At 52.9% G+C, this 27474-nt stretch overlaps 6 protein-coding genes across 6 annotated transcripts; 2 read left to right on the forward strand and 4 right to left on the reverse strand.

Annotated features, from left to right (window-relative positions):
- Nucleotides 1–1244: 1244 nt before the first annotated feature.
- IUM83_05707 (alcohol dehydrogenase) lies at nt 1245–2324 on the reverse strand (the record flags this gene model as incomplete). The annotated part of the gene is made up of 1 exon (XM_067929862.1): nt 1245–2324. One exon carries the CDS (start codon nt 2322–2324, stop codon nt 1245–1247), a length of 1080 nt encoding a protein of 359 aa, XP_067798264.1.
- A 3932-nt stretch (nt 2325–6256) lies between these two features.
- On the forward strand, nt 6257–7483 carry IUM83_05708 (alcohol dehydrogenase; the record flags this gene model as incomplete). The annotated part of the gene is made up of 1 exon (XM_067929863.1): nt 6257–7483. One exon carries the CDS (start codon nt 6257–6259, stop codon nt 7481–7483), a length of 1227 nt encoding a protein of 408 aa, XP_067798296.1.
- A 106-nt stretch (nt 7484–7589) lies between these two features.
- On the reverse strand, nt 7590–9420 carry IUM83_05709 (sugar transporter; the record flags this gene model as incomplete). Its single annotated transcript, XM_067929864.1, has 4 exons — nt 7590–8147; nt 8619–8981; nt 9062–9204; nt 9282–9420. 4 exons carry the CDS (start codon nt 9418–9420, stop codon nt 7590–7592), a joined length of 1203 nt encoding a protein of 400 aa, XP_067798297.1.
- Nucleotides 9421–11005: 1585 nt separating this feature from the next.
- Nucleotides 11006–12819, reverse strand: IUM83_05710 (ATP-dependent RNA helicase dbp4; the record flags this gene model as incomplete). Its single annotated transcript, XM_067929865.1, has 2 exons — nt 11006–11010; nt 11073–12819. 2 exons carry the CDS (start codon nt 12817–12819, stop codon nt 11006–11008), a joined length of 1752 nt encoding a protein of 583 aa, XP_067798203.1.
- A 1592-nt stretch (nt 12820–14411) lies between these two features.
- Nucleotides 14412–15179, forward strand: IUM83_05711 (uncharacterized protein; the record flags this gene model as incomplete). Its single annotated transcript, XM_067929866.1, has 1 exon — nt 14412–15179. One exon carries the CDS (start codon nt 14412–14414, stop codon nt 15177–15179), a length of 768 nt encoding a protein of 255 aa, XP_067798202.1.
- Nucleotides 15180–16796: 1617 nt separating this feature from the next.
- IUM83_05712 (Mlo-related protein) lies at nt 16797–27462 on the reverse strand (the record flags this gene model as incomplete). Its single annotated transcript, XM_067929867.1, has 4 exons — nt 16797–16808; nt 16898–17329; nt 21474–23100; nt 25811–27462. The coding sequence occupies 4 exons, from the start codon at nt 27460–27462 to the stop codon at nt 16797–16799; spliced, it is 3723 nt and encodes a 1240-aa protein (XP_067798204.1).
- Between the last annotated feature and the right edge of the window lie 12 nt (nt 27463–27474).

Consider the following 27474-nt stretch of genomic DNA (forward strand, 5'->3'; position numbering starts at 1 on the left):
AGTCGAGCATTGTCTCGTCGGCTCGATCGCACGCCAACTCAATGTTCATCTCCCGATACTCTCTTTTGAAAGCCGCTATGGTGCCTGTACCGAGATATGGTGGAGTCGGTAGGAGGGTCTGGCAGCGAGAACTCGTGCTGGGCCCAGAGCGCAAGTTGGGGGAGCTTCAAAGTGGGGTTGCAGCGGCGATCATGCATTTCTGCTGAATAGTTAGCCACATGCCCTAGGTTTGCTTCTGTTTCTGGATGCATGTCATGGTGTGCGCCGCGACGTCTTGGGTGTCGCTGGCCCAGCGTGATGCTGGTATAAGATCTGGTTTGAAGTGCGCCATGTTTTTGGCGGGATGATTCAAATGCAAGAATACTGTATGTCTGTATGTAGACCACACAGGCGGTACTTCAACGTGATGGGCACTTACCTCTTAACAACGATTGTCCTGAAACCACGATTATGCAAGGTATAAGCTGTATGCTGTTTGCAGCTTGATGGCAGACAAGTAAGACACCGGCGCTGATATCCTGGCTTACTAGACATCTCGTACTCGAGTAAACTTAATTTATAGAGTAGTCTGACCCTCTGTAGTAGCTAAGTTAGTTCTCTCAGCAAAGCTGAGAGCTACCGGAGGCTTACATTGAAGTACCGTGTTTAGAAATGGTTACCGGCAATCCTTGTGAAAAATGGAGGCTCAAGAGAGTGTTATCGGAGAACCTTCAGGAGGACATGGAGCTGCTCAGAGACACATAAAGTGAGAAAAGGAAGATCTACATCGGCTTTTTTTTTTACTTCATTGTACGCATGAATGTAATATACTTCGGGCGTAACTTCTCTTCTAATTCGAGTTTAGATATGGTGAAGAGCGCCAGAGGAAGCCAAGACGCCGCGCTTTCGCTCTGTACTCGTCACTGAAAAGCCTCAAAGACACGATAGTGATACTTTTGACAAAATTCCTCTCATATCCATACTGTATGTACTGCCGAGCTGATAAATGCCGTCCTTTGTGAGCTTGATACACGTGTAAAGCGATGTATACACGCTGTATATCGATCGCAACAGCATTTCAGCTGATAGACCTCGCGCGCAAAGCGTGGCACATGCCAACTTCAATCTGTAGACGGATACACAAGCATGGACATCCGATTCCATCTCTTTCCGAGTACTGTGCGTACCGCAACAGCGTACAAAACAGGGGGGTATTCATTCGACTTAATCCCCCACGATACTAGCATTCTCTACAACTCTAACACTTACTCGCAGTCGAGCACCACGCGGTTGCGGAGCTGTCCGGCGGCCATGCGTTTGAAAACGTCCGGCAGATTCGTGAGCGGCTCCACGCTGTACGTGGTCTTGACGTGGCCCTCGACCACCATGTCCAGCGCCTCGATGGCGTCCTGGCGGCTGGCGACGTACGACCCGATAATGCGGAACTCGAACGGGATGATGAGACCCACCGGGGCGACGATAGCAGCGCCAGTCGGCACACCAACAGCAACGAGCGTGCCGTGCGGGCGCAGGAACATGAGAGCGTCCTTGTAGGCGGCCGTCGAGTCGGCCACCACAACGGTGGCGTGGCCGCCGCGTCCGCCCGTTGCAGCGCGGACCTGCTCGATCACGTTGCCCTCCTTGAAGTCGATGAAGTCCTTGATGCCGTACGACTCGATCAGCTTGCGCTTGTCGTCGCCGGTGTCAATGGCTACCACCTTGTAGCCTATGGCGCAGGCGTACTGGCAAGCCAGGTGGCCCAGGCCGCCACCAGCGCCGGGAATGACAACGTACTCGCCAGGCGAGCCGCCGATCTGCTTAAGTGCCTTGTGCACCGTCATACCGGCGCACAGAATGGGAGCCGCGGCCGACAGGTCCAGGCCCGACGGAATGGGGGTCACGTGGTCGGCGAACGACACGCACCACTGCTGGAACGAGCCGTGGCAGGTCAAGCCGTGCACGCCAGCGGACGGGCACGTGGTCTCGTGGCCCTTGCGGCAGTCCTCGCAGCCCAGACACGTGTGCGCGAGCCATTTGACACCAACCGCATCGCCAATTTTGAGGTTCGTGCGGGTGTGTTCACCGATGGCGGCGATGTAGCCGGCGCCTTCGTGGCCGCCGATCATGGGGAACTGCTTCGGGAGCGGCGGGCCCTCGCCTTCCCACACCGACAGGTCCGAGTGGCACACGCCCGTGTAGGCGATGCGGATGAGCACCTCACCAGGCTTGAGGTCCTCGGGCTGCACCACCGGCCAGTCCTCGCGCACTTGCAGCGGGGCGTTGTCGGCCTCGTAGATGATGGCGGTCTGCGTCTTGGGGATGTTGTAGCTCGACTGCGACTTCATGGTACAGTATCTGCTCGAGATCTGCTGCTGGAGAGCTGGTGAATTCGCGAATGCAGACAAGCTGGAGTGAGTGTTGCGGCGTGGAGGCCAATGGATGGAGCCCCGGATGGTACTCGCTCTGCTGGGTTGTCAAGGATCCCACAGCGGCTAAAAAGAGACGTTCGGGCGTGCCCGCCACGGCATGGCAGCGTCTCTGCTGGATAGGATCAGCGGATGGGCTGCGGTACCGCACATGGAGGGGGCTGGAGCCGCAGATGGCTCCGCTCGCTTCGCCATGCTGCGGTCGCGTTCAAGTCAAACAAGAGCCACCTGCGAGCCGCGCTGTCGCGCCCTCTCCCCATCTGCGCCGAGAAGACATGAGATCTAAAGCAAGAGTCCTTACTTGTAAACTAACATGAACTGAAGGGCTGATTCTTAAAACAATGGTATTGATGCAGAACTGAGGGGATATGGGAACTGCAGCTATCCCTATCGTTTGAGCCTTAAAGCGCGCACGTGTTGCTGGCATTAATATTGCCCCAATAGCATATAAATAGCTCGAGGATAAGTATAGGTTACCACTTTCACTCAGGGCACGAGGAAAGCAAGATGCCGTTCACGTATGGCCAGGTTGGGTCAACAGCAGTAAAAGTGAGTTAGGGCTGTTGCGTCACCAGCGCATTTATTACTCGGTTTAATACCCAGCCCGGAGCCAGAACTTTCGATGCCTGTAGCTCGAAAATGGACAGGTTGTCGTCGGTGGGCAAACTTCGCACCTGTATTAGTGAGCAAATGGTGCACCCTTGTGGTAAACGAGCGTACTAACTCGGCCACAACGAGCCTTGCGGTAGTCCGGCTTATCTGGATGATTATAGTTTTCTTCGGATATTGCCAGGATATTGCGTAAGAATATGAGATTGTTATAAGAAGTAAATAAATTCATGTAATCTCGGGGAAGATGCTATCTAGCTTTATGTATTAATACAAACTATTATGCAGAATTGTTGATTTGTGTGTTTGTTTGTTGTTGCAATTTCAAAGGGCCTACAAATTTTGTAGGCGTGGAATTGATAAACAGCTGGTACCGTTATGAGCAACGGCATGCAACTCAATATCTTCGTTTTAGCTTTCACGTGTTTGGTTAGAATCACAGAGAGCTGTTTTAGATATAAGGTTTTCTCATCTGCGCCGAAGAATGGATAGACTTACTCGCTGCAACTATCATATCAGAAGACAATATGCCCGTATAGCTTTCGTTCGCGCGCCCCGCATTGATTGTGGGCCAAAGCCATTGACACGCGTCGACGCGTGAGCCGAGCCTGTCAACACATCACGAGCGGCCATGCTTGTTTGATGGAGGAAGCGACGGGCCCAGCAAATCCTGGCGTGTCAGCTTTTGGTAGCATCCCTCTCAAATGACAAGGAGCGCGTGCACACGCCCACCCAGCGCAACGATTCCCATGCCAAACACTTCGGCAGCCAAAGCTTGGCATGGTCGCCTTAAGGGGTAGGTGAGAGTGGTCGAGATCCACTGCAGTGGGTAGAGGCGCGCTGCTGTCAGTGAACTTTGCCCGCGAAAGCAGACACGTTGCAGTTGAAGTGAAATGTCGGAGTGAATGCGTGAGCGATGGTACAGTACAGTCTTCAACTGCGGCAGCGTTCTCGCTAGTACACCTACGAACATACTCCAGAAGATAGGAATACATGTACACAGAGATTCCACGGTGTATGCGCTCTTGACCTGGCCATCCGCTGCCAAGTCGACCGCCTCGATTGCGTCCTGGCGACTGCCCACTAGGAACCAACGGTGCGGAACTCCAAACGAAATCAAGCGCACTCAAGTCGCGAGAGAGGGGTAGCCGATTACTGTACATTTGATAGGTTCGTTCAGCCGCGTGCACGCAAACTTTGTCAATGCACTCGAGCATCTTGTGTGTGGATGATTCCCCCCCCCCCAGAGGTCTCTAACCAGCACCAGCATTGGCCTGGCAAAGCCACGCAGTGTGCTGGCGCCGCCTTCAATGCGTATCGACCGCCAGCCTGGCGGTCGATACGCGTTGAAGTTGCCCTCGACTTGTTCATGGCCACTAAGCAGGGTCCTCCTTGAAGCGTATTGCCGCCCTCGGGCAGAAAACGATGGTCAATGAACCTGCCAGACTTCCCGTGCGTCGGCTCTCTCACCGAGGTCCTGGGCAAATTCACTTCATCGCCATTCCCATTTTGAGATTCGCCACCCCCCCCCCCCCCCCCCCCCCCCCCCCGAGCACTGTGATCAATGCTGCGTGTGGTCTCCCGTCTTGTGCAACCTTCCAGGCGTGCGACGCAGCTCACGTCCAAGTCCCTCACCGGATCGGTCTTCACCCACGGATTCCAATGCCGTTGCGGTTCATGTTCGTCTCGATATTTCTCGGTGCAGTCGCAGTCTCACTACGGCATCCCCAAGACGCAGACGGCCATCATGTACGAGGTTGAAGGTGCTCCGCTTCATGTGCGCAATGACTGGCCAGTAGTGCAACCTCAAGACCTCAAGACCGGCGAGATTCTAGTGCGTATGGCGTACAGCGGCGTGTGCCACTCAGACGTGCTCATCTGGGAAGGTGCCGGGCTCCGGTCGGCAAGAAGATGCCGCTGGTCGGTGGTCACGAAGGCACGGGCTATGTGGCGGCTATCGCCAAGAACACCAGGACCAGTCTCAAAATCGGAGACCCTGTGGGCGTCAAGTGGCTAGCGAACTCCTGCCTCGGTTGCGAGGACTGCCGCAAGGGCCACGAAACTACGTGCGAGAGCGTCATCATGCACGGCTACACTGTCGACGGGTCCTTCCAGCAGTGGTGTGTGTCGTACGCAGACCATGTCACGCCGATCCCCAACGGCTACGATATGGCCGCGGCCGCGCCGTTGCTGTGTGCTGGGGTGACGGTGTATTCCGCTCTCAAGGAGATCAACGGAGTCCCTGGCGAGTACGTCGTGATCCCCGGTGCAGGTGGCGGCCTCGGCCACTTAGCCTGTCAGTATGCGCGTACAATGGGCTACAAGGTGATCGCTATCGACTCGGGCGACGACAAACGCAAACTCCTGGAAGGCTACGGCGTCAAGCACTTCATTGACTTCAAGGACGGTGACGTCGTCGCGCAGGTCAAGGTGATCACCGGCCGCGGCGCTCATTGCGCATGTGTCGTGGCCGACACGGAGTCGTCGTACGTGGACGCATTGCAGTACATCCGTCCACACGGCACCGTGTTGATGGTGGGCGTGCCCAAGGGTGGAGTACTTCCGCTTCCTGTTGAACGTACGGTGGCTTTCGCGCACCGAATCATTGGTACCAACGTGGGCAACCGCCAAGATTCCATCGAGACGGTGAACCTCGCCGCAGATGGAGCAGTGGAGACGTTCTACAACGTCGAGCCACTCACGAACCTGCCCGATGTTTTCAAGCGGATGAAAGCCGGCACGCTGAACGGCCGCACCGTGCTCGACTGCGATTAAGCAAGCACTGTGCCTTCGTCGACATAGACTGGCGTTCTTGTTTCTAGTGGCGCGAAGGAAAATGCATGATGTCGAGAACGAATACAGGTATGCGTTTGCGTGTTGATCTTGGAGCTGTTCAGTGTGCCGGTTGTCTTGAACTCCAGCTTCACAAGCCACGGTGAACTTGAGTTTCTAATGTGACATCAGTGATGGCGCTTCAAGTTGAAGGATCAAAATCTGGCGATCCAGAGCCGTTGCGTCCACGAAACATCTGCAGCTTTGCCAAATGTACACTGCACTTTACATGCATGCTATGGATGCAGTCTCGAGTTGAGTGCCAAGGAATCCCCAGCAGCATCCTCGGAGGATAGGTTGTCAACATTCGTCGACGGCTCGGTCGGACAAGCTCCGACAAAGCGTTCATTGTCGAATTCTCGTGTCAGTCTTCAAGTGCATTCCTACCTGGTTACCAGCAACTCGAGACTATGCTTCGCGTTGTCACTCGCTTCGCGACTCCATCCAAGCGTGCAGCTCAGCTCGCAACCAAATCGTTCGTCGGACTGTCGTCGTCCGGCCATGGACTGCAATGCAGCTGCGCAAATTGCGCGCACCAAGCTTCGCGACAGTTTTCGGTGAAGTCCCAGCCAAGCTACGATATCCCCAAGACTCAGACCGCCATCATCTACGAGGCCGACAACGCCCCGCTTCAAGTTCGCCATGACTGGCCGGTGGTACAGCCCGAAGACCTCAAGCCCGGCGAGGTGCTGGTTCGCATCGCCTACACCGGTGTATGTCACTCGGACTTGTCAGTGTGGGAAGGCCTGGGCCCTCCGCTTCCGAAGAAGTTCCCCATGGTTGGTGGTCACGAAGGAGCTGGATACGTGGCTGCAATCGGTGCGAATACCAAGACCAAGCTCAAAGTTGGCGATGCAGTTGGTGTCAAGTGGCTCGCACACACATGCCTGGGCTGTGAAGACTGCCGCAAGGGGTACGAAACTACCTGTGGCGAAGCTGGCGTGCACGGTTTGACCTGCCATGGCTCGTTCCAGCAGTGGTGCGTGTCGTTCGCCGACCACGTGACGCCGATCCCAGCAAGCCTCGACTTGGCGTCGGCCGCTCCGATTTTGTGTGCTGGCATGACGGTGTACAAGGCACTCAAGCAGATTGGCGGTTCTCCTGGTGAGTACGTTGTCATTCCCGGTGCTGGAGGCGGTCTGGGCCATTTGGCTTGCCAGTACGCTCGTGCCATGGGCTACAAGGTTGTCGCAATTGATAGTGGCGACGACAAGCGCAAGCTGATCGAGTCGTACGGCATCAAGGATTTCGTCGATTTCAAGGATGGCAACGTGATCGAGCAGGTCCGCGCTGCAACGGGCGGACGCGGCGGCCACGCCACCATCGTCGTTGCTGGATCCAAGGACGCGTACAAGGACCCCTTGATGTTCCTGCGTCCTCGCGGCACCCTTGTTGCAGTCGGCGTCCCGAAGGACACGGCTATCGTGGCGCCTGTGGAGCCCCTGATTCCGTTGGAGTTCCGCATCGTTGGTTCCTACGTGGGCAGCCGCCAGGACGCAGTCGAGGCGATCGATTTGGCAGCGGAAGGACAAGTCAAGAGCTCGTACACCGTTGAACCTCTGAGAAACCTGCCGGATGTCTTCGAGCGCATGCACGCGGGTAAGTTGAGTGGCCGTGTAGTGCTCGACTGCGAGTAAGTGACCTAGGAACCTGGATATGCAAAGCAGAATGATGGGATTGAATGTAGCGGTGCTTGTGTGTTCCTCTCTACGAGATGTACTAAGCTATCCGTAACCTGTGCGGCTAGTACGGATTAATTTCCTCTTGAATCTCGTCGAGGGTCTTGCCTTTCGTCTCCGGCACGAACTTGAGCGAGAATGCAAGAGTGAGACAAAGCAGAATCGCGAACGGGACGAAGATGTAGTCGCCCAGCGCGTTTTGCATCGTGGGGAAGACGATTCCGATGATGAACAGCCCCAACCAGTTGACCATCGTGGCGATGGACGTCGCCGTTGTGCGAGACTTGGGCGGGAACATCTCCGCTGCGATCAGCCACGGAATCGGGCCGAGACCAATCTCAAAGAACCAGACGAAGCTCATGACGCCTCCGACGCTGAACATGTTGGCGAACGGGAGCAAATCCATTAGCCCCACCGTCAGGATGCCACTTGACACGAGCATGCCCACCACCGACCAGAGCAGCAGCGGACGACGTCCAGCCGAGTCCATGAGCATCAGCGCCACAATTGTCGCCAGGACATTCACGATGTAAACCAGCGTGATTCCAACCAGCGGATCTTCAAGCCCCGCATTCTGGAAGAACGAACTCGCGTAGAACATGACGGCGTTGATACCGCTGAGCTGTTGCGCGAATTGCAACACCACAGCGACAACGAGAGGTAAGCGAATGCTCCGATCGCGCAGGACTTCACCCACACCTTGAACATCTCCAGACTCGCTCGTGTTGGCGGCAGAAATGCTGTCAAGCTCTTCAAAGACATCGTCAGATTGGCGAAGACGGTGTAAAATTTCCTCTGCTTCCTTGGAATCGCCATTGTTTACTAACCAACGTGGACTTTCGATCAGCAGCGGGGTCAATACGAGTTGTAAGACTCCCAAAATGCCAGCGAAGCCGAACATGAGGCGCCAGCCTTGGTGTGTGAAGCTTTCACTCTCTCCAGCAAAACCAAACGCTAGGATGTCGGTCCCCAGGATTCCAAGAACCATCGCGACTTGGTAGGTGGTACCCAAGGCTCCACGAAGGTTGGGCGGCGCGAGTTCTCCCAAATACAGCGGGACGATCACGGTAGCCGTTCCTGACGCAATGCCCACGAGGAACCGACCCGCAATGAGCATGTAGATGTTGATCGCAAATGCCATGATAGCCCCGGACAGGATGAACAGACACGAGTTCGCGAGCATCGTCTTCTTACGTCCAATCTGCGCGCTGAGTTGGCCTCCCGCGATCGAACCAATTGGCCCGCCAACGGCAAAGCTCGAGACACAGAGAGCCCAGAGCATGTCCGAGTGGCCGGGAAATACCACCGCGGAGTTCATCGCCCCCGTCACCGCCGTGTTGTAGCCGTACTGGAACGCGTTGATGACTGCAACGAGGCACGAAAACAGCAACGGGTACGTGTATCCCGGCTCTGAGCCGTCATCACCATCTTCCAACAGCGTCTGCTGCTCCCCGTGCTACACCACGATTATGCAAAATATTGGTAAGCAGGAGGCTGTCAAACACAAACAAGTAGGCTTGAGCTACCAGAACCAACCTTCTTCACCAGTCGAGAAAGGTTGGCCCACGAACTGCGAGGACGGAGCTGTGGGAAGTCTCGTTCACTTCGAAAGGAGCGACGACGCATTCCCGCGAGCACCCGGAAGGGGAGCTCCTGGTACAGACGCTTCTGTTCCTCACCTGTGAGACCCCCCAAAAATATTAGGCACAACCTTTTTTCGTGGTTGCACAAAGGTTCATGACGACCAACAACAAACCGTAGTATTTCAGGTTGTGCATGGTTCTGGCACGGTCCTTGAGACCTTCAGACTTCTTGAGGTTCTCCCAACTGCCGTTCATGCGGCTTCCCCCCTGCTCCAAGTCGCTGCTCGACATGGTCGAATCCAGCGCTGGCATCGCGAAATATGCTTTGAAAAAGTTGCTGGAAGAGCGGAAGTCGTGCACGTGCGAGGTTCTCGACAAAAGGAGAAGTGAGGCTACTTGGATCGACTAACGCCAGCGACCGCTAAGCACAATGGTCGCACAATGGACGCCATGCAGCCATTATCCAACTTCACACGTCGCAGATGCGCCTACAACAAAAAGACCAGCGGAGAATTCTCAAGAACTTCTGGTCGTGTTTACCGGAGAGAGCTTCGTTGTGCTGCTTCATTCACAGCTCGAGGGTTTCTGCCTAATTATCGAGGTTTACTATGCGCACTTCTTGTATCGGCCATATCCGACATGGACCCACTTCGCCAGCCTACGATGAGAGTCGCTTTTCCGCGTTTGCCAGGGTGTATCCAATACTTGGCGATTTTCTTCATCATCTGTGACGCTAGACCATTCGGTGATGTCAGAAGTCGATTCCCAGTCGAGTTTTGAGGCTCCCTTCGCAATACTACGCAGCAAGTGCTCTTTCGACCCGCCCACTTTCCAGTTGTGTTGGGGTTCTACCTTTGGAATATTTTCAACGTGCGGACACTCCGGGGTCGTTTCTGGATTTTGCACTTGTTCTTCTTCTAGATCTGAGAGCTCGGGCTCAACTTGTGTTGTACCTTTGTCAACATTTCCGGACGCTTCTAAAGTGTCAGGGATTTTCTCGATAGTGGTCTTGTACATCTTGCATCTTGTAAGTTCATCCGAAGTTGGTCGCCCCAACCCGAGTTTCCAAACCGCGATGCCGGCGGTTGCAGTGCAAGCTGCAGCAGCGAAACTCGATAACAGAATTTCAACCTTCACCATGTCTGCATCGCGTCCTCGTTCACGCATCCGGATGCTACTTCAGTCGTCGATAAGCCAGGAACTTTTCAGGTTGGTAGGCTCCTTCACCTCATAAAAGCAAAAGTGATGCTCGGAGAGCATCTGCTCTCGATGAGGGCATATAATTTTCGCGCTAGTGTCGCAGTCGTTCCGGACACTTGAAGCCTTCAGATAAATCAACGCTGAGAGCGGCAGTCCGGAGCTGTTTTGGGGCAAGCTCTCTTTAGTCAGGTAGGATCGGGCCAGCACGTTAAGCCCCCTGAAGCCTGCAGTTCTGACTATATAGCAACTAGAAATGCAAAGTTGGTAAACGATCCAACAACGAACGCTGCGAATTGTTCGGTATGAATCGATTTGAAGCAACGATGAGATCCGCAGTAATAGAGAAGATCATCATTTTGATAGAGCTTGCCGATAGATGCGCTGCGCTAAGTGGGGTGTGACTACGTCTCATGAGCTCACTTAGTTTGTTTCACATGTCATGTCGTTCTCCTACCGCATGGAATCGGCGCTGTCTAACGTCGAGTCTATCGGTGAGACTGCAGCACCTCGCAAGTTGTAAATTCCATGGAGCACTCGCGAGCTTGATCTAGCGAATTGACGGGTGAGACTGCGTTCCAGCATTGTTCGTCGAGCGCTGTTTTCATCTGCGCTCGAGCCCGCAGTTTGAAAGCGCCGGAGTGATGGAGTGCTAGCATTGACATACACAAAATCGCTTGGTCCAGGCTCTGGTGCAAGGCTAGACTGAGCAAGAAGCGGCAAATGCCGTGACGAATTGCCAGCACCGGCGCGATTCAAGCGCGTACTATCGCGATGGCCCATATCCTCGAACGATGTCATGGTTCTCTGCAGAATCGGATACTGGAGATGCTGACCGGCTTGGCCATCTTCAAGACACTGGTCTTGCTGGATTAAAGCCACCAACTGAAGCAGTTGGGCGTACTCCACTCTCGTCCCCTGCAACTCAAACAGTAACTTGACCACACTGTTGAATCGGAATCGAGTCAAATGGAAGCCAAATGAGGCCAAGACAGTTCGAAGCTTGTCAACATCGACGAAACCAGTCATCCCCCGGTCGCAAGACTGCAGAGCCTTTTCCAAGTCGGCAAAAGTGAATCCGCCCTCCTTCAAGCACTGGATCAGCGACGTTGCAAACTCGGATCGCAGCTCCACGATCTCGCTAAAGTGCTGCACTACCTCACCCAGCGTGCTGGCATCGATACGAATGACGCTAGAGATCAGCACGAAGTCCCGGAAAATGCTTTTCTGGAGAAATAACCCGTTGAGCATCAACGGCAGCGGGATCAGGATGACAGGGAAGATTCCAACCTTGTCGTATATCTCATCAAAACTGTACACGGCGCCCTGCACAAGGAGTGCAACAAAGAATCCGTTGAGGATCATCAGGAACATGACCACTACGTGCCAGGCTTTTCGAGAAAAGAAGCGAAGGGCAACATCTGGCGAACCAGGCTGCACACCACTTGGTCGGGGCTCCGAACGCTTCTTGCAGCAGCAAATTCGCGGTACATTGCGGAAGCAGGTAGCAACGAGTTGAAGTCCTGCATCACTTTTCAATAGTCCGCGACGCGATGCCTTGCGTTCATGCTCCATTTCTTCGTGGTCCGCATGGATGCGATTCATAACATCCAACGCACTGTCGGCGGCTTCACTTTGCCAGATACTCGCCTCTTCTTCGGCGACTGCACTGAGGTTTTCAGCCAGAACAGCTTTATCCTTGCTGTATCCCGCGATGGTCAAAAGCCGACGCACACACCAGCGGAAGTACAACAGAACCAAGATATGGAGCAGTACCAGCACCCACGCGAACGCCATCAAAGTCTCGATGAGCTCATACCGCATTTCGACTTCGAAGTCTTCGAGGATTCGGACAACTGCGGAGAATGCCCAGGCCATTCCGAGCAGTAGCAGCCACATCGACGGCTCGACTTCAATCATGTGCACGATGTTGTTCGCCTGCGCACGCCGCACGTACTTGGAGAATGGGAACAGCTGAGGAAGCCCGAAGCGACGAAGGAATAGATGGCGCAACAGTCGATGCTGTACGATTTCCTTCTTGAGTAGGTCGCCACTTGGTCGTTTGCCTCCACAGCACCAAGATGAGTTCATATTGTCCGCAGAATTCAACGCGTCGACCAAGTCTTGAGTCGTAATCAGCTCCGCGCGATCGGCCCGCTTGTTGTGGCCTCGAAGCAACACCAGGACCCAAATCGCTTGAATGACGAGCGTGATTGCCAGGATGAAGATGATGAGGTCGGCCACTTGGAAGGCCAGCATGGTGCCGCTGTAGCCGTCGATGCCGCCCACCTCCGTCAGCATTTTGATGATAAAGCTGAGCAGCCCGAGGATCATCAACTCGCGGTACACTTTCTTGAGCATGTGTTGGTACTTGTCGTGCCGTGCGAGGTGGTGCTCCAAGTGGTGCAGCGCGGCTTCAAACACGAGCAGGCATATCGCCAAGCCACTTAAGAGCACCACCACTTGGATCAACTCGACGTCTTTTCCAACTTGAAAGACGGAGCCACCCGCCATCTTGATCAGTTGGCCGCAAATTGCAAAGTGAGTTGGGCGTTAATAAATCACGGCTGGCAAACACGTCGTTTATGACAGAGTTGGTGGCCCCCGCTCCTGCGTAATACTGCTGGATACAGCCGAAGCCGGCTTTTTTAATCTCTCTCCATCTCCGGTAGCCATTCAACTGGACGATGATGCATATTGTTTAAGTGAACAAGTATTAATAAGACTTTGTCGCTTACGCCGAGGATTGTGTACATACATATACATCTGAAAAGCATCGACATGGAGGTTGTAGACTCCTGTCACGTTGACGCAACATAACACTATGTTGCAGCAACAGCCAAGATGGCTACAGTTGCCAAACCTTGTATAGCACACACACACCGCATGCCCCCCCCCCCCCCCAACAAAAATATTCTGTACATGTAACGGAAAATGCCAATTAGTATTACAGTGCCAAATAGAATACCCCCTGTAGAATCCGATCATCTCGTTGACTATACAATTCCTATTGTACCTACGCCAACTAGAATACCCCACGTTGGCATCCTAGAGCACGACTTGCGCTGCGGAAATATTGTCAGTTTTCAATTCGCTGTCCCAACAAGCACCTGCACCAACCAACCAACGCCACCATGCCTGGATCCCGCCTCGCCAAGACCATGTCGGAGAAGAAGGAGGTCGTCACGTGGAACGAGGAGCACCGAGAGGTCCCAGCAAGGGCTGCCAGGACTGTTTCATTAACGAATGGAAATCGTAGGAGCGAGTGCAGTACACGAAAGGTGGAAACCCGAAGCAGCCTCCAGTTACAGACGTTGCTCAGTGGGTGGAAACAACCTGGAAAGATGTGCCTGACGACGTTGTTACTCGGTCTGTGGCAGCGGCAGGATTCGCTCCCTGTTACCAAGATTGGAACATCAGTCGCCATGACTACTTCTATGGAGAACTATTTTGCCGCAAGTGGCTCTCTCGCGACGATGATTCCGATGACAACGATGTTGAAGAGGATCTTCTCGAAAACCTGGACGAGTTCACGATTTGGGACTCCGAGGATTCCATCTAGGCAATAGTTTACCTCCTCCTAATTGTGTACCTTGCTAAGAATGAAGTGTGTTCAATTCGATTGTATACAGTGCACTAATTGGCATTTTCCGTTACTATCACATCGCGGCATGCCATGCACATCACTTCTAATTGCCAACGCTAACCAATTTACTTCCAAAGTCTTCACGAAGTCCCACCGTCTGCCTTCTCACTCCTTAATAAGCCCAAAGGAGCTACATGTATAACTGTTGTGTTCCCACGACTGTGCCAACCCGACGTCCAACCGCTTGAAACTCAACACCGTCCACGGTCTGTATGTAGTTACTCTGCGCTTATGGAGGGGCTCATCAAAGCTGTTGTTGAGAGTAGCCATCGAGATTTGTGGCGCATGTGTGGTACCAGCTCCCCTGTTTCTCCCCATTCGCTGGTGGTGAACCCCGTACATTCCTCGCCACCGACTACGGCGAGGCGACCTCATCACATCACGCTTAGTGAGGAGCACCGGAAACGTTCACTTCGATTTGCACCTGTCGACGGTCTCAGTTCATTTTTCAATTCGCGCCATGGCCAGCATTGCGAGTCCAAGCCTCTCCACGAAGCTCCACCAACCGACCGCCGCCCCGTTCCGAAGTTTGCTCGACAAGATCATGGGTCGCAATTCCAGCACCGCCACCAAAAATCTGCCTCGAAAGCTGGCCTCGAATCCGTGTGCCGCCTCGTTGCTGTCGGGCCCGTTGCCACTGGACGAAGTTAACCGCCGTCGACTGCAATTGCAGCGCGTTGTCGACGTTGTCGTGCTGGACGCCACGCGGGACTCGAAAGGCGAAGTCGTCATCACGTTGAACTTGACCCTGCGGCCCGAAGCGCCGCGCCAACAGGTCGGCATCTTCGTGCCCAACAACGCGGCGGAGGGTTTCGAGCTGTCCAAGACGTTCCACGACGTGAACCAGCTCGGCCGTGTGCTGACGTTTTGCATCGACAACTCAGAGGGGGAGTGTGGCCAGGACTGCGAGTTCTGCGCCGAGCTGCGAACGTACTTACACACTCACTACGTGAGAGATCCGCTCGTGAACGTCGTGAACATGGGCGGCACGGTGCTGCGCAGACCTGCGCTTGCCATGCATTTGGCTCGGTTGGTGACATTTGCGACAGGGAAAAGCATCGTTCCTCGCGTTGTCACGACCCCGAACGACAAAGGGGTGCTGCTTACATCGCATCTGGCTCCTCTTGGGCGACAAAAGGAGACGACCAAGAGCGCATCGGTTTGTGCAGTACAAAATGAACTGGCAGCGGTGCTTTACGACTTCTTCGACGCATTTCGCGCTGATTGAAGAGCTGTCCTAGCATCACAACAGTGTCGAGGTCGGAGCTGTGATCATGTCGGATTTTTTTATTTCTCATCAACAGAGAGCGCGTAGTTCGATCTTAATATGATATGTCAATGAGGTCATTTCGCGTATTTTTTTTTCATCTATTCTTTTTAGTCTCTGGTGTTGAGGTTGTACATATCACGAAGGACTCGAGCGTTTGAGCCAGCAAACTCGTGCGAATAACTTCGCTTCAGCAACTGTCGCGTGTTTTCCATTTCATTCGTCGAATTCGTGTGCAGTCCATGTGAATTAAGGGATACGCCACGGCGCACAACTGGAGTACCAGCGCTTGAGTAAGCAAATTCGTTGCCTCCAAGGCCAGACGCGACACTCGACTGTGCTAGCAGAGATAATAGCTGCGTTGAAGTTGAGTCGCGCGTACCGAAGGAGTGGTCGCGAGATTCAGCAACTTCGCTGTCGAAAGACTCTGCGCCTCGTTGGGGCTGAGGATGTTTATGGTGCTGAACACCGTCGCGGTGCTCCAACTGGACAAGATCCAAGAGTCGAAAAAGTTGCGCGTACTCGATGCCAGTCCCCTGCAGTTCGAACAGTAATTTGGCTACGCTGTTCAACCGAAATCGCGACATATTGAAGCCAATTGAAGCCAATACCGCGCGCAACTTGTCAATCTCGATGAAACCAGCGTTGTCCAGATCATGAGACTGAATCACTGCCTCCAAATATGCTGTGGTGAGCCCGCCTTCCTTCAAGCATTGCGCCAGTGACGCTGCGAACTCAGATTGCAGCTCAACCGTCTCGATAAAGTGACGGATTACATCTTCAAGCGCGGTGGTATCAACACGGAGGACGCTACACAGCAGCACGAAGTCACTAAAAATGTACTGCTGTAATACCAAGGCATTAACCAGCATTGGAAGAGGAACCATAACGGCGGCGACCAACCCGAGCTGCTTGTAGATTTCGTCCAAGTTATACAAGGTGCATTGCACGAACAATGCAATGAAGAACCCATTCAAGGTCATTGAGAATGTGACTGCAACTTGCCAAGCCCTCCGCGAGAAGAAACGAATGGAGGTACCAGTCGAGGCAGCACTTTCTCGAGACTCCCCGCTATTTGAAAGTTTGCGCCACACAGTAGCTGCAAACCCATCTCCATCGTGTTCATCCTCGTTATGAATGTCGAGTACCTGGTTCATTGTCTCTATTGCGTCATGGGCTGACATGCTCTCCAAGGCAGTAGCTTCTCGATCCGCAACAGCAGCGAGGTTAGTCTCCAGAACGAATTTATCTTTGCTGAAACCCGCAAGGTCGAAAAGCTGGTGTACACATGCTCGTAAGTAGCACATGATCCCTGATTCTAACAGCAACAGTATCCACGAAAATACCACCAGAAGCTGGATAAGTGGTATGTTCTCAAGAATTTCCGACAGCCCGCAGATTCCCCACGCCACGACGAGTAACAGCACCCACATCGACGGCTCTACTTCGATCATGGATGAAATTTGGTGCGCCTGAGCACGGCGAATATACTTCGAGAACGGGAAAAGCTCGGGAAGGCCGAAGCGATGCAGAAACAATTGCCGCAGTAAGCGATGTTTGGCCATTTCCCCACGAATTTTACTGGCTTCGCTGCAGCAAATCCAGGGTAGGTGAGATGAGGTTGTGTTGAGCGGTGGAAGCACGTTGTTGCGGTTATCTTGCTCTTGCAGAAGCTCTACCAGATCCTCCGTCATGATGAACTCTGCTTCATCAGCCCGTGAACTGTGGCCTCGTAGTAGCAAGAAAATACAAATTGACTGCAAAATGAGAGCAATCGCCAGGCCGAAGATGATAAGATCCGCGACCTGGAAAGCGATCATCGGTTTGTTGTAGCTGTCGACCGGCGTTACTTCCTTGAGAACCTTGAGTATGAGACTGATCAAGCCGAGCACCATCAACTCCCTGTACACCTTCTGTAGCATGGCGTGGTACTTGTCGTATCGCGCGAGGCGGTGCTCGAGGTGGTGAAGCGCAGCCTCAAACCCCAGCAAAAATACTGCCAAGATGCTCAAGTGCACCAGCACCCGCCAGAACTCGACGTTGCCGCCTACTTGGAAGAGCGATGCGCCTGCCATCTTGAAGGTTGAGAAGTGCACAAGGGAATCGCTGATCTGTTAGACGTTGCCAACGGATCAGCGTGAAGGTCTGGAAATGGTACGGTGTCTGGGTACCCGTTTCAATAGTGTTGCAACATAGTGCAGAAAGAACTATGCCTTGCGCATAACGAACTCAAACGAACTCAAACACCGTTGAATTGTGGAGGCAATAAGTCCAGTTAGAAATGAACGCTCTGCTGAAAGGAAAGGCTGACTTACGCAAGAAATTAGCAGCGCCGATCCACTGATTTCTATCTGAAACTCGATAGACAATTTACAGCAAGTTGCAACGCTCTCGGCGTTGCAAACGCATGGAGCAAAAATGACGATCAAAATACTATCTGAGAATTTAATGCTTACACCGAAATTCACAGTACGCCACGCTGCACAAGCAATGCTTCCTTCCTACACCACCGATGATGTATTTGCAGCTAACTCTCTCGTCGAACTACGCAGGTGACGGGTGTTGTACTTGCCTGGAACTGAGTCTCGACTTGATAGAGGTGGAGCCATGTGGATTCTGCTGATTTTGGTAGCGTGGGGGGATGTGTGGGATTCGATTCTCCTTGAAAAACTGAGCTACAAGCTTGGCTACGAGGTCGTGAAACTCTTCGTGATCTTCGCGGGGCTGCTACTTCTGCTACTACATTCGATCGTGCGTCCATCAACTTCTGGACGCCGGAGCCACACCAACGACTAGGCGCAAGACTCTGGGAGGGGGGGTCAGAGAACCTCTATTTGTGTTTTTAACTATAGAGTCCTGGATTTTTCTGTAAGCGGAGCCTATTGCGTCGCCGGTAGCCATCATAGGCTAGAATCGCGATCGTAACGTTGACGTAAGTGTTTCTTGAGCCTTGAAGGCTGTCTTGGTGCTCATGCTTGGGGCTTGAAGCCCAATTTTCTTGGTAGTGCTAGAAGTCGGTCACCATTGTTTCGTTGCGGTCAATTCAATTCTTGTACTCCTCTTCCCAACAGCCCGTCGAAATCGACACACTTTCACGAAGCAGCTTGAACTGGTTGGGGCAATCGGGAGGGAACGCGGACCCGTTGATCAAGTGTCCGGGGGTTAGTAAATACGTGCCTTTAACATGGCTAGTGCGGTTGTTATGAGCTAACACACGCTGCGCGGGGGCAGGAGGCAGAGGGCCCGGAGGCCGGAACCGATTACCCAAGTCGGAAATTACCCGGTCTAGAAAGCGTCTTGCCTGGTCCTGCCATCTTCCGATCGCCGAAATTGACAAACGAAGCTCTTTTGCCAACCTTGAAGAAGAAGGTTGCAAACGCAGAACTAGTCGCACGGCCGCCAAGAGCGAAGCTGGGGACATACACAAACTGGAGACTGAATCTCAACGGAGCTCGCGCGCTGCACGCAGTTCACTTCCGTCCAACCACGTCACTCAAGCGGCCGCCACGACGAAGCTTGCTGAGACGAGGAAGTCCTTGGATTCCATAACATGCTCACGCGCGGGGTTCACCAGGTCCCACGCGCTTAGGTAGGTGACATTCGGGGGACATACGAGAGGGCTACGGAGTCTCTCGTGTGCTGGCGGGTCTTGTTCATCTTGAGCGCGAAGGGCCCACCTTGTCCAACGCGCCTTGGTCTTGAAATTGGTGCCGCGGCAGGCAGTAAAGTATCTGGTGGACATCGCCTGGCACGCCGCCGCTCGTACCAGACGCCTCGATCGCCTCCTCCCCCATTCTCAGCCCCACACAGGGGGGACTTCGCCCGTGAAGGGGAATCCTCCGAAGACGCGCCGGAGAAGATATTGGATCCAAGTGCGCCAAAGGCCGTAAATTGCGATGTGTGCCCGCAAGACTCTAAGAAATCGCTGACAAGGAGGCGAGAGCCTGGCAAAGCGAAACTTTTGACAGTGCCCTGCACACAATTGCAAGTTAATTTGCGACAAGAGAGCTGGAGAGCCGCACGACGTGTATTCAACCGAGGTATGGACTTGCAGCTCAGTGCCCGCGATACCTCGAGTATCTGCTACGCCCTGACTCTGGTGTCCACTTCCGCCTCTCCTTAATGGCCAGACAAGCCATGGTCATCTTTCTCGTTGTTTTGATCGAATTTTACGTGGCGTCGTTCCTGCACTGCATTTTGTACAACTTGGACGAAATCTACTAGGAGCTTGGATGGTGGTAGCCGCGATGGTTCCGCTTCCAATTATAATGAACGCGCTGATGCTGCAACAAAACGTATTCCGCGACGTCATGGGAAGCGCAAGCGTTCGTCACTTGGGTGCCACCACGCTCGGTCAGATAGCTAACCACTATACCGAGATTCTTGAAATGCGCACCGAATTTGCGACCTCAGTGCTCCAACACCTAAGAGATGACAGACACACCATTACCAACTTAAAGGTGACATTGAAAACGCATGACGTGAATTAATCGGGCGTCATTGATGTCGACGACATCCGTGCCGTTTTGGCTTCACTCGGCGATATTGCGACCCGTTTCAGGTTTATCAGTGTTGTACTGCTGCTCTTTGAGCTCCAAGGGACTGAACTGAAGTGGATTACAGACAACTGACTTAGCTTCTGACACTGGTGGTGACGAAATATGACAACGTTTAACGACGTGGTGGTGGATTTACACTGATACAGCGGAGCTCGACGTCGTTCGAAGATGACAGAGTGCACAGTGCTGGGAACACAATTTTCACAGGCCCGTTAACTTCCACTCGGCATCTCCCGCTACTGGCTGAGTCCAGCGTTGCTTCCGACATAGGACACTGCGATTTGGTTTATGCAAATATCGGTACCCCGAAGCTGCACCGAGGTTTGACTGGCGAAGCACAACGTCGGCGTCCAATGTTGCAGCGTACCTACATCAACCAGTTTGCGCGGTCCAGCTCTCGAGTGCTTCACACAGGATGTACAACATTCAAAAGTTGGTGGATTCTCAAGCGGAGTCAGTCTCGGACAACACTGCCATGGTGTAATTAGAATACGACCGCCAAATTATATTTTCAACTGATTTATCACTTTTTTGCTGAATTTTCGGAGTAGTTTATGGGGCAGCTACATCGACAGCAACACGATGTTGGTGGCGCAGACTGCACCAATTTCTTCCTGGCCCTCGCTCTCAAATTTCAGATGATAACGAGACCGGCTACGTCGGTGTGAACAAGCGGTTGTGACTTCCTTGAACACCTTCACAACGAGGCTGATCAAACCCAGGATCACGAGCTCCCTGTACACCTTCCGGAGCATATGATGGTACTATCATGACGCGCGAGATGGTGCACCAGAAGATGAAGGGCGCGATCAAAGCCCAGCAGACACAGCGTCAAGATGCTCAATTGGACGAGCACCCGCCAAAAAATCTACGTCGTCGCCCTTTGAAGAGAGAGCTTCCCGCCATCGAGTAGGTTGTAATCTGGGCTTAGCAATGTATGTGCGGTCATTCCAGGACATCGGAAACCTTTGTCTGCCATTTGCTGACCATTTTACAATAGCTGTTTGTGTACGTGAAGTAACCTGAGCACGAATACTAGCGAACTTCGCTATATTTCTGGGATTTAAAATCGTACAGAAACTGTAAGGTCGATTTTGCTGGTGCATATCAATACCAAAACAGCAACACTTAAAAACACACTCAGCACGTGGTGTCCGAATTAACTCATGTTCAACGCTGTCGACTTCACGGGGACATTTTGGTTTATTATTGGAAGTTAGTTAGCCTAGAGTACTGTGTACGCGTCGTCGGAGGCCACCTGAATGCGGGAGTCCGAAGGTCGTTGAATATTGAACATGTCATGGAGTGTTCGAGACGTCGATCCACGAAACTGGTGGGAGTGGCTACGGTCCAACACCGAGGTGGGCCCGCGGCCTCCGTTAGGGGTTTTCATGATCGGTTGCGAGTCCACAGCTGCGCTGATTGACGCTCGATTCATCGGTGGCAACGTTGGCGTACTTAGAATCACGAAATCACTCGGTCTCGTCTCGAATTCCATGCTAGTTCGCGCCAGTAACGGCCTCTGGCGAGCAGATAGAGCAGTCATCCTGTCTGACCGGAAGCTCGCACCACCATTGAATGACGCGGTACTTTGCCGCAAAAGCGGATGCTGCCGTCTCAAACTGGCTTGGGCACTTTCACGGGGGGATTCCGCCTGAGAAACCATTAACAATCGAAGAAGTTGGCCGTACTCGACCTTCGTTCCTCTCAACTCGAACAGCAACATCGCGACGCTGTTAAACCGGAAACGCGTTAGACGGTAGCCGAACGCAGCAAGGATGTACCGAAGCTTGTCAACGTCGATCATGCCGGTTTTGTGAGTATCATAGGCGTCCAGCTCGGCGCGTAGATCGAGCACCGAGTAGTCTCCGTCTCGTAAGCGCTCTAGCAGAGTAGCTGCAAACTCGGATCGCAGCTCCACAATCTCACTGAAATGGTGTACAACTTCCCCTAGTGTGCTTGCGTCCACGCGAATAATACTGCAAACCGTCACAAAGTAGCGGAACATTCGCTCTTGGAACACGAAGGTGTTCAAAAGCACCGGAAGGGGGACCATAATAGCCGGGACCAGCCCGAAGTCTCCGTACACTTCATCCAGGTTGTACACGGCGCACTGGATCAGAAGCGCGATGAAAAAACCGTTGAGCATCAACAGGAAAATGACCACGACATGCCAGGCCTTGCGAGAAAAATAGCGAATGTTGATATCCGGAGTCTCAGGCTGCACACCTATCGTTTCTCTGGGTTTGGTTGTAGCACCGACTCGCTTGATTTTACGATAGCAAGTAGCCACAAGCTGAAACCCGGTATCATGCTGCAGTAGTACGTGCCGTCGGGAATCGAGATGATCTTCAAACTCTTCTAGCTCTTCTTGGACTCGGTTCATGGTATCCAACGCACTGTCCGCAGCTTCGTTGCGCCACGCAATCGCCTCCTCGTCTGCGATTGTTTGCAGGTTCTCGACCAACTTCTCGTTGTCTTCACTGTACCCTGCAGCCACCAGGATTTGCCGCATGCACGTCTGGAAGTAAAACAGCACTGCTACATGAAGACCGACTAAAATCCAAGCAAAAGCCACGAACACTTCCACAAGGTCTCGACTCTCAGGTAGGTCGACGAACTTCTCGAGAATAGTCACAAATGCGCAGATCGCCCACGCCACAGCCAACAAAAGCACCCACATTGAGGGCTCGACCTCGATCATGTGCGAGATCTGATTTGCTTGAGCCCGACGAAGGTACTTCGAAAACGGGAAGAGCTGGGGGAGACCAAAGCGCCGAAGAAAAAGGTGTCGAAGCAGTCGCTGCTCTACGACCTCCTTCTCAAACGAGGGAGTTTCTTCCGGCCAAAGGTGCCATGAGGAGTGCCGTAGTCCGGTAGCAGAAGAAGCTGCGGGCGACGGATTCATTGAGTCGACCAGGTCCTGAGCAGAGATCAGCTCGGTGCGATCTCCCATGTTGTTGTGTTTGCGCAGTTGAGAGAAGATGGTAATCGCTTGGAGAATCAGGGCGAGCGCCAGGATAAAGATGGCGAGGTCGGCCACTTGGAACGCCAGCATTGTTTTGCTGTCTGCTTGAATACCCGGAATCTCCTTGATAACCTTGAGTCCGAGACTCAGTAACCCAAGAATCATCAGCTCTCGATACCCCTTCCGAAGCATGTGCTGGTACTTGTCATACCGCGCTAGTTTGTGCTCCACGTGGTGCAGCGCAGCCTCAAATATAACCAGGCAGAACGCCAAGACGCTCAAGTGCACCAACACCCGCCAGAACTCAACCGCATTGCCAACCTGGAAAAGCGATCCGCCCCCCATCTTGCTTTTTCTGAAGTAAGGGGCAGATTTGGACAAGACCATCACGAAGTTCATGGCCCGATTAATTTAAACCTATCGTTCACCAGGTGGTGCAGGGTGTCAACGGATGTTGTGCTGACCGCTTGCGCTTAGCCACAAAGTTCGGCTAAGGTGGTTTCCTATCCGCTCAAACGCAGGATAGCCTACACTTTCTGCTGCGTATCGCCCTTCGCCCTTCTCAGGAAGGAACTACATTTATGCAAAGGGAGAATGCTCCACCTAGGCATTCCCTGAGACGATTCGCACGACAACTCGAAGCAGAATCCTCTATCGTACGTATTACACGAGCTTGGCTGCAGATTGCCACTGGTTGACTGTCCCCGACCCACGATAAGATACTTACACATCGACCATCTGGGTCACCCTTTCGACAGAGGCGTGCTTTTGACGCGTCCAGAACTGCAAAAGCGGGGACGTCTAAAGCGATGAAGAAGCACGCGCTTCTGGAGACTAGCCGCATCTTGTTTACCGTCTTTGCTTGACTTCGACTTAGCAGTCCCAAAATGGTCAATGCATGGGTTACACTATTGCGTAATTGTGATTTTTTTGCCACGGAAGCAAATTGCATGGTAATCAACTCAGGTTGGTCAGCCTTGCAACTGCGTGTTTGAAAACGCATTCAGTGTAAAATATCGAGATTTGAATGCCAAGTCAAAGAGAATATAGGGTCTGTGTGGCCTGCCTACCTGTAGCGCTTGAGTACATTACATGTCGTAAGCAAGGCGAGACGTTTGCATTCTCTTTTTCTTGCAAACCTACACATTACGGTACAGACAATCCTCTTTGCTGCGGTATCCCAAATAGTGATACCTTTTGCTTTGTAGTGCTAGGGGTGCTCTCCCAGTGACCCATGGCATGCACAATTAACGTTAACTCAAAATATCCTCTTACCGAATTGTGGTTAGTGATACGAGATTGACGATTAGCACTATTAAGAGGTTATTCACTATCAGGAGCGTCCGTTTCGTGAGCTATGCCCAGCAAGCTCGGCAACAGCATGGGTCGCTTGCTGCATTGATTTGTTCTATTCCAGCGAAATGCACATGATATCAGTACTAGTTGAGCAGTCTGCGGCCACTATGATACATGTTTTACATATCGGAGCCACCAGCTTGGGTCTGTAGACGACCAACTGTGGGGCGTATATTCGGTAGCTACCGCGGGGATGCAGCGTCCCCCCTCCCTCGGGTGTAGTCGACACAACCGCAGCAATACAAATACAATATGCAACCGCGGACTTCCCTCTCCTGGATACGTCTTCACCGTTGCCGCTGCCAGAAGCGTCGATGAACCGTTGGCAAGCGCTTTGTCAGCTTCCTGTCATGTAGTTCTTAGAACGGTATCTTGATCTCAAGTAGGCTACGAGCTATCTTAACAAAGCGATTGTAGAAGTAATATAGAGGTGCATTCGAACTGTGCTTGTTATACAAGTTTTATCCCAAGGTACGTTTGGTGCATGTTATGGTGATAACGGTTCTTTACGTCTATTGAAATTAATTCGAAATTACGAATTTGGAATTTCCCGTACTTTCTAAAAAAACACCTTTTGATGTGATGAACTGTACCAGTAGTGGTAGATGCCGAGTTGAAGTGAAGGCTATGGTAAATCTAGGATGCCTTCTTTCAAATTCGAGTGATGTCTAGCTCCGTTGGTTGAGTAGACTAGTAGACAACCGCTCCAGGCTTCTTCATCGTCATCTTATGTCTGGATGAATCTCTGATACCAAATTAGTTGTTACAAGCCGACTTCCGTCCCTTGTACCCTTGTAGATAGCTCGGAGTGTGCCTGGATAACGCTGTTATAGTGAAAAATGAAGCCGGATTGGCTCATATTACATCTGTCGCCGGTGATCGTGTCGAATACCCTAAAATGATAGATCTTGGTCTTGCTATATTTGGTCCTTGAGTATCTCGAGAGCGAGACAGGATCGTTCGTTCACTAAGCGCGTTTTGGAGTGCGCGTTTCGTGGTGATATTTTGTGAAGCGCAAGATGCGCTAGAAATTGAGTGCTGTAAAGTCTGAATTTGAATCTGAGCACGCGCATGCCACTGAGGTATACGAAATACTGTTCAGACCGTCACCGTCGAAGATGAGCACAAAATTCTGCTAAGCTTATGCAAGCATTTATTACACGATCGTGTTTCTTTACGGTGAATTTGTGATTGTCCCTCATCGGTTCCCGCACGATGGCAGGCTTTATAATGGCTTCTAAAGGACGGTGTACACAGTGTCGGAAGGCACCGTATCAGTCTGTGAGGTCGATACTCGTCGGATATTAAACATGTCGTGAAGTGCTCGAGAACTTGAGCCAGCGAACTGTTGTGTGTAGCTTCGTTCCAGCATTGGCGGGCGTGGTCGGTTGCCATTCTCAGTTTTCATATTTGCGTGCGAGTCAGACGCTGCACTAACGGAAATCGGGCGCATTGGTGGTAGCCCTGCGTTGACGAAATCACTCGCCCTTGGTTCCGAGCCTAAACTCGGTTGCGAGAGCAGAGGCACCTGTCGTCCCGTAGTAGGTGCCGCTGCATTGTTCGCGCGTAAACTGCCTCGACCACCATCGTCCACAAACGTCATGCTCCGCTGCAGGAGCGGGTGCTGGCGTTTCTGTTGGTTTCCCGAAACACTTTCGGTCTGGTGTTCGTTCTGAGCAAGTAGCAGTAGTCGAAGCAGTTGGCCATACTCGACTCTGGTTCCATTCATCTCGAACAGCATCATCGCGACACTATTGAAGCGGAAGCGCGTCAAACGGAACCCGAACGCGGCCAGCACAATGCGAAGTCGGTCGACGTCGATCAAACCAGTCTGCTTCGGGTCGTACGCATGGAGCTCTCGGCGCAGATCGACGATCGTGTAGTCTCCTTCCTTGAGGCACTCGAGCAGCGAGCTTCCGAACTCTGTCCGCATCTCGACAATCTCACTGAAGTGGTTCACCACTTCGCCAAGCGTGTTGGATTCCACGCGGAGGACGCTGCAAACGATCACGAAGTAGCGGAACATGCGCTGCTGGAACACGAAAGTGTTCAAAACCAACGGCAGCGGCACCAAAATGGCGGGTAGAAGTCCGAACTCTTTGTAGATGTCATCGAGATCGTAAACAGCGCACTGCACGAGCAGAGCGATGAAGAAGCCGTTCAGAATCAGCAGGAACATGACGGTGACGTGCCACGCCTTGCGTGAGAAGAATCGGATACGAATATGCGGTGTCCCCGACTGCACTCCACTAGGAACCCGGCCTCCTGTGCGGAGCTTAGCAACACCAATCTTGTTCATGTTGCGACAACAGGTCGCGACGAGCTGAAGCCCGACGTCCTTACGAAGTAGAACGTGTCGTTCAGCATTTCTACGATCTTCAATTTCCTCCAGTTCGTCTTGCACTCGGTTCATCGTATCCAGAGCAGTATCCGCGGCTTCATTTTGCCAGGCAAGCGCCTCCTCTTCAGCGATTACTCGTAGGTTATCCAGCAGCGCGGCCTCATTGTCGCTGTAACCAGCAGCGTCCAGAAGCTGACGTAGACACCAGCGGAAGTACAACAGTACTACGAGGTGAAGCACCAACAAGACCCACCCGAAAATCATCAACACCTCGACCAGCTCGTGGCTCTCAGGCAGATCGACCTCCCAGCTATCGAGGACAGCAACGACACCGCAGATCGCCCATGCCACAGCCAGCAAAAGCACCCACATGGAAGGCTCGACCTCGATCATGTGTGAGATTTGGCTTGCTTGAGCCCGACGAAGGTACTTGGAGAACGGGAAAAGCTGAGGCAGTCCGAACCGCCGAAGAAAAAGGTGTCGAAGTAGCCTCCGCTCTACGACCTCCTTGTCGAATGCAGCACCCGTAGGCTTACGAGAGCAACAGAGCCAACCGGAGGAACCGCCACCGCGAACCGGTCCTGAAGTTGGGGGTGTTCCAGCAGGAGGAGTGATAGAATCCACCAGGTCCTGTGCAGTGATCAACTCCGTCCGATCCGCGACCTTGTTGTGCCTGCGTAGCTGCGAGAAGACGATGATGGCCTGCAGGATGAGAGCGAGCGCCAGGATGAAGATGGCGAGGTCGGCCACCTGGAAGGCCAGCATGGTCTTGCTGTCGGCGTGGATTCCTGGCACCTCCTTGAGCAGTTTGAGCCCGAGACTCAACAATCCCAGAATCATGAGCTCACGGTACGCCTTCCGAAGCATGTGCTGGTACTTGTCGTATCGAGAGAGCTTGTGCTCCACATAGTGCAGTAAGGCCTCGAAGAGCACCAGGCAGAAGGCCAAGATGCTCAAGTGCACCAAAACCCGCCAGAACTCGACAGCGACTCCGACCTGGAAAAGCGATCCGCCCCCCATGGCGCTCGTTTG

The sequence above is a fragment of the Phytophthora cinnamomi genome (genome assembly GCF_018691715.1).
Source record: "Phytophthora cinnamomi strain GKB4 chromosome Unknown Contig10, whole genome shotgun sequence".
NCBI classification, from domain to species: domain Eukaryota; phylum Oomycota; class Peronosporomycetes; order Peronosporales; family Peronosporaceae; genus Phytophthora; species Phytophthora cinnamomi.